Here is a 6,000-nt window from a genome sequence, read left to right as displayed (position 1 = left end):
GGACAAACCCCTGAGGCGCGCCGGGGATGGGGCAGTCCAGCCGTGCACCGACAGCACCCCTTCGCTCCTTGCTTATCCCGTGTGCACGGAGCTGGGCTGACCTTCGCGGGAAGCCCAGGCTTCAGACCAACAGCAGTGTCTGCATCAGGGGTGCTCCCCAGCCGTTTGCTCTTCACAAGCCCACGGCGTGCCCGACAGGGCCATCTGTTCTCCCTTCAGCCTTTTGCCCACGTACACGCTGTTTGAGTCCAAATCACTCAGGAAATCGAAAGCATGCGTTTCCAAATCACGGTTTCTAGTTGGAGTTTCCCTGTCTGTTTTAAGAACTGGTTAAATCAAAAAGGAGAGGGCGGAGGTGGGAGCAGGCAAAGCAAATAATTAACACCATGTTTTCCTTCAGTCCTTCTTCCCCGGCTCTTCAGAAATGTGACGTAAGGACTGTTTGGCAGAAAGAGGGTTTAGGGACATGCAGCAGTTTATCTAGCCCACACTGGAGCTGGTAGGCTCTTGAGACCCATGGATGCAAATTTCCATTTTCAGATCAGGGTTATGCTACTCGCATGTCATAAAGCAGTTGATACTACTTCTGTATGACAAGCTGACAGATTAAAAAAGTAGCTGTTAGCAGAAGCTGTCCAGTTACTCCGTCCCATTTTCATAATCTGTTCAGGCCAGAGTTACTCTGACAAACTTGGCTGAGAAGCTGGTAGTGAAGCTAGGCTCTGATGCTCAGAAGCCCTTGCTGTGACTATAAGAATAACGTGTCAATAAATGCAATATGCACTAAAGAAATGGCTACTCAGATGCAAATATAAGCAACATTCTTTAAATCACCCTTTTTTTCAAAACAGCATTTGTTATCTTGTTTGAAAGCATTCAAAACGAACAGAAGAAAATTGCTGTAAAAGTCTGAGGTCTGCTTATTGATGAAATTTTACCTTCACAGCTGATGAAGAATTTGATGAACTTTGCTTCGAGTTTGGTTTGGAGCTTGATGAAGTTGTAAGTAACATTTTTGTTTGTTCCTTTTTTAGTAGATGTAGTGTACTGGCAGCGTTTATATTTGGTAAGAGTTTGTATGGCATTATTTCTAGCATATTCCCTGGTACAGTGTTGGCCGATGCCCTCTAGCATGTACCAAGAAAACGTCTAGGCAAGGATTGGAGGATACTGTGCCCCAGGTATCCTCAAAAAGCAGTGTGGACAAGACTCGAAGGTCTCCTTGACCTATACAGTCTTCCAGTAGTACTGCAGCAGGTTTTTCATCCTGAAACATCCTCACATATCTCCATATCACAGGACAGAATATGTAACACATACCTTTATGTTCTTGTTATAAAATATTGCTGTAATAGATGGTATTAACACAGGTGTTTTGAATCTGAAAAAAAACCCTAGACATACAAAAATTAGCATCTTGGAAGCAAGGGACCCCAAGATGGCATATTGCTATACTTCGTGGAGGTCGGCAGTCTTTGCCGCTTGGTCTTCAGTCTCTGGCCCCATTTTATTTAGCAGCATAAATATCTCCACAGACCATGTATTGAACATATTTTATAAGATCTCTTTGGCTTTGTTTCATATGCATTCTTCTGTGCAATATCCACAAAAATGTATTTGTCCTGGACATTGTTACCTAAGTTGTAACTAATTTATATTTAAAGTTTTGATTTAGATTCTGTACTTGTGAAAATTTGCTAGGTCTGTTAACTGTATCCATGTAAATCTTGTTCAAGTAGACCTGTTTTGGTTTTGCTTTTTAATTTTAATTAATTAATCTTTTAATGATGTGTATCAAAAGACATCTGAACATCATATGTTGTGCTTTATTTCAGAATAGACTTGATATGACAAGTCAGTTGCCGATCTATTGCCAAAAATAAGGTCTCAGTTCTCTAGGGGGATCTGCTAACCTAGAGACTCTTGCTTCTATAATCTCTTTTTCTAAAATTCACATTCTAATAGTGAATTTGTCTTTTGGTATACTGCATTACAGTCTCTCAACCTGAGAAAGATTCAGATTTTATGTCATTTCTGGTATTGGGTGTCTCCCATTGCTGTATAAATCCAAATTACACTGTTAAACTTTTAATTAATACAATTTTTCCTATTATGTTATCTCACTATCATACTCTTGTCAATGTTAAGATATTTCAGGTTAAAAACACATTTTTGCTTAATTTCAGACATCTGAGAAAGACATTATAAGTAAAGAAAAGGGTGAAGAAAAGGCAAAGGGTGCATCTGATACCGTTCTCTATAAAATTGATGTTCCTGCCAACCGTTATGATCTTCTTTGTCTTGAAGGGCTGGTCCGAGGACTGCAGGTCTTTAAAGAAAGGTAATGCGGAGTTGTGAGATTTTTGTGTGATTTGTTTAAATATGAGTCTATTTCTGGTCAATAAACAAATTTGCCACTTGCTTGGATTTTGAGTACGATGTCGTGTAGATCAAATTCATCAGATATTGCTCTGGAGAGGATCTATTTTATATTTTTAAAAGATTAGACTAGAATGGTACTGGGTTTTGGATCTGTTCTAGAATTTTTTCAGCTGCTGTTCCATTTGAGGCTTAACCTCTGTAAAGAACTGCTGCAGAGGAACTTCCTTGTGATCCTCTGTAATAAGTACTAGAACAAATCATTTATTTCACTCTTCTGCTATGATTTTGTCTTCTTGAGTCCTTAATTTCTAGTTCAGTAATCTGTTCACCATCCCATAGAGTTTTAAACAGTTAGCTAATTTACATGCCAAGAAATGTTACTAAGAAAGTTTCTACATATAATTGTTGCTACATTTCTAAAGTTTCCTGCATTTTTTGGTTTTATTCTAGGATAAATCTCCCTAGGTACGAAAAGATAATACCAGCTCAGGGTGAAGGTCAGAGGCTGATTATCGCTGAAGAGGTAAAAGTGTTTACTGCACCATTGTAAATTTATTGAGAGTTTCTGAACCAGCAAGAAAGGTATCCATACCAATTTTATAAGAGCAGTGGGGGTGGAGATCTTATTTGCAGAACAAGAGCTAAAGAAATTTAAATCTCTCTACTCATTGTGATTTATTTTTAGGGAAGGGAAAGGGGAGTAACAATAGACAAATTATTTTGGGTGAACCTAGTAGCAGATCAAATGAGAGTTTCAGACGCTTACATTGCATTGACCTTCTGGGCCATTACACAGTATACTGCAAACCTCCTTGTCCCTACCAGACCTGGAGTGAGTTTGTTTGGATTTTTTTCCCCTTTGGGATTCTGATATCTTTCCATGAATTTTCTTTTTGATTACTACTTTACAAAAGAGGATTTTATGAAGAAAAGTGCACTTTAATCAGTTTTAGTTTTGTATGTTCTGTGTACTTTAAATATATAATGTCTTGCTGTTGTAAATTGCAGACTGTCCAAGTCCGTCCTCATGCTGTAGCTGCAGTCCTTCGTAATATAACTTTTACCAAGGACCGTTATGATAGTTTCATTGACCTCCAAGAAAAACTACACCAAAATATTTGCAGGTTAGTGCTTGAATTTAAAATAGTGTATAGTGTCTATGTGTGTCATTTTATCTCATGTTAAGACTGCACGTCTCTATTGCAGAGAGGCATTATATTTATGCTAAGGAAAATCTTTTATAGCAGCTCTCTTGATCCTTTTCATTTCCTTGCCTGTTTCTGCCTGCTCTCAATATTTTGCAGTATAAATAGATGTTACAGCTCCTACAACAGTTGAGAAAGAAGCATTTTGCAACAGCCCTATTGGATTTGCCTTTGACTGTTGTGTTGTTAACATCCGTTAAAATGTTATTCTTGAAAATAATTTCTAGGCTTCTCAAAATTGCCCTTCTACTTTTTTGGTAAGTACTATGAATGCATGGGAGTATAGAGCATCATGAGATACTATCTCAAAGGAACTCCAAATATTACTAGCAAAATCATTATTTTGCCTTCTTTCTTTCTAGGAGAAGAGCGTTAGTAGCAATAGGTACCCATGACTTGGACACCATCTCTGGTCCATTTACTTATACAGCTAAACCACCTTCTGAAATTAAATTCAAGCCCTTGAATCAATCCCAGGAGTACACAGCTTCACAAATTATGGATCTGTATAGGGTAAGTGGGATTTTTCACACTTGTTGCACTAAATGCAGGAAGATAAGTTTCCAAGGCTTAACATCTCATATCCTTGTTATTAAGAATTGTTCTTAAAAATAAAACAGTTATTTTCTGTAGCTTGAGCCAGTGAACATTCCACATTTTGCTTATTAATGAGAAATGCATGGTAATACTTTATTTTTATTGTCCATGAAAGATACATCATGGTGTTTTGTGGCTAAGCACAACTCCTAGAATAGTAGGTTTGATATTAACACTCTGATTTATCAACACGAAGACTGCTTTTCATTATGCTTTTAATAATACTGTAAAAACGTTGTATATTTATTTATCTGCACCGGTAAGATACTCAGTGTACGAAGCTGGGAAAAGCTTGGGGTAAATAATAGCAAATTTTTTAGTGTTACTTTAATTTGGCCAATTTAGGGAAGATGTTGAATTATTTACCCAACTACATATTAGGCAAGTTTAGCTGTGTAAAAGGCTCAAGTCTGGCGCTGCTCTTGGCCCAGCATCCTGATGCAACCAGGTAAATGCTAGGAAAAGATTCCATCAGGTCTAATTTTACAATGTTTCTGTGGACCACTTTAAAAGTTGGCTTTTGAAAACAATACTATTATCACCATCATTACAATATACAGCCATGCTGGAGCACACATACTGGTCACAGAGATAAATAAATTCTCAAAGATCTCTGACTAAAGATGAATAAGAGCATTAGGAAACAAGGGTTATCAGAGACACTAAAAGTAAGTGATGTTTTTGGTACAGCATATACCTATGTCATTGGAACAGATGTAAATTTTGAATCAAATTTAAGCATAAATGTGTCAGTATTCAGCAATTTATAATTAAAATTATTGTGGTGCTAATTTTTATCACTTGTAAGGAAAGTTCCTATAAACTAAGGATATGTGCCCCTGGGTTTGGCAATGAAAGGTCTGCTGTGGTGAACAAGGGCATTGTTTGGACAGCACGGCCTATGCATCTCTGAGAGAATCCCTAAAGAAATAATTTTTAACGCTTCTGAAGAAAACCCAAAATCCAGTTCTCTCATTTCAAAGTTTTCCTGCTTCTGAGAGCAAACAGCTTTTGCTAGTGAAGTACCTAGCTCTAAGACCAACCCTTCCCTCTTTCAAAGTTCCCATTAATCTCTCAGCAAAGGATTGTGGCACTATGGAAGTTCACAAGTAAGCTAATGTGAAATTTAGGTTGTGCTTTGTTTCCCCAGACTGACAGCCACCTTCGGCACTATTTACACCTAATTGAAAACAAGCCACTTTATCCTGCCATTTATGACAGCAATGGTGTTGTTCTGTCCATGCCACCAATCATCAATGGTAAGAGGACTTACAACTAGTTTATACTGTCGCTGCAATTTTGTGAGTCAGAGTGTCTAACAGAAACACTGACGTATAATAAAGATTATTCTGTTTTCTTAAAATTGTTTCACTTATAATTTCATATAGTCTTCTTTCCTTCTTTCAGTTTAAATGCAGCCAAATTTTTTGCTCCTTCCCTAGGCTACTAGTGTTCCTCTTTTCTCATCCTCATCAAGAGGAAGTAAAAGTCCCATTGCAAACCTCTGCATTTAGCTTCTCATACCCCTGTAGAACTCAAGAAAGGTTCCTTGTGACAGGAACTTTTCTTAGGAAAGCATTTTGTTTGCATACATAAACATTGTTCCTCAGACATTTAGCTAAAAGAAGCATGTAAGAAATTATTTTGTAAACCAATTACTGTATCAGTCTGCTTTGTACTCCATTTTATGTGGTCACAGTAGGGAACCTTTCATCTAGGTCTTAAGCCCAGTGTATTTATCAGCAGTGCGAATGAGTTCTTGAGCATCCTTTTGCTATTAATGATTTCAGAAGACTTTAATGGCTTAAAAAGAATA

General features: G+C 37.5%; 1 protein-coding gene across 1 annotated transcript in view; it reads left to right on the top strand.

Moving 5' to 3' along the window:
• Positions 1-946: 946 nt before the first annotated feature.
• Positions 947-6,000, top strand: part of FARSB (phenylalanyl-tRNA synthetase, beta subunit) — a gene marked incomplete at its 5' end in the record, with an annotated part of 38,576 nt that continues 33,522 nt past the window's right edge. The window contains 6 exons of the mRNA XM_009706971.1: positions 947-1,002; positions 2,187-2,341; positions 2,833-2,905; positions 3,391-3,506; positions 3,950-4,100; positions 5,335-5,443. Of these exons, the coding sequence (XP_009705273.1) occupies positions 947-1,002; positions 2,187-2,341; positions 2,833-2,905; positions 3,391-3,506; positions 3,950-4,100; positions 5,335-5,443 (660 nt within the window). The remainder of the gene's footprint in view (positions 1,003-2,186; positions 2,342-2,832; positions 2,906-3,390; positions 3,507-3,949; positions 4,101-5,334; positions 5,444-6,000) is intronic.

Source organism: Cariama cristata, unplaced genomic scaffold, assembly GCF_000690535.1.
Source record: "Cariama cristata isolate BGI_N322 unplaced genomic scaffold, ASM69053v1 scaffold7199, whole genome shotgun sequence".
Taxonomy (NCBI): domain Eukaryota; kingdom Metazoa; phylum Chordata; class Aves; order Cariamiformes; family Cariamidae; genus Cariama; species Cariama cristata.
This window is presented reverse-complemented; position numbering and strand designations above follow the sequence as displayed.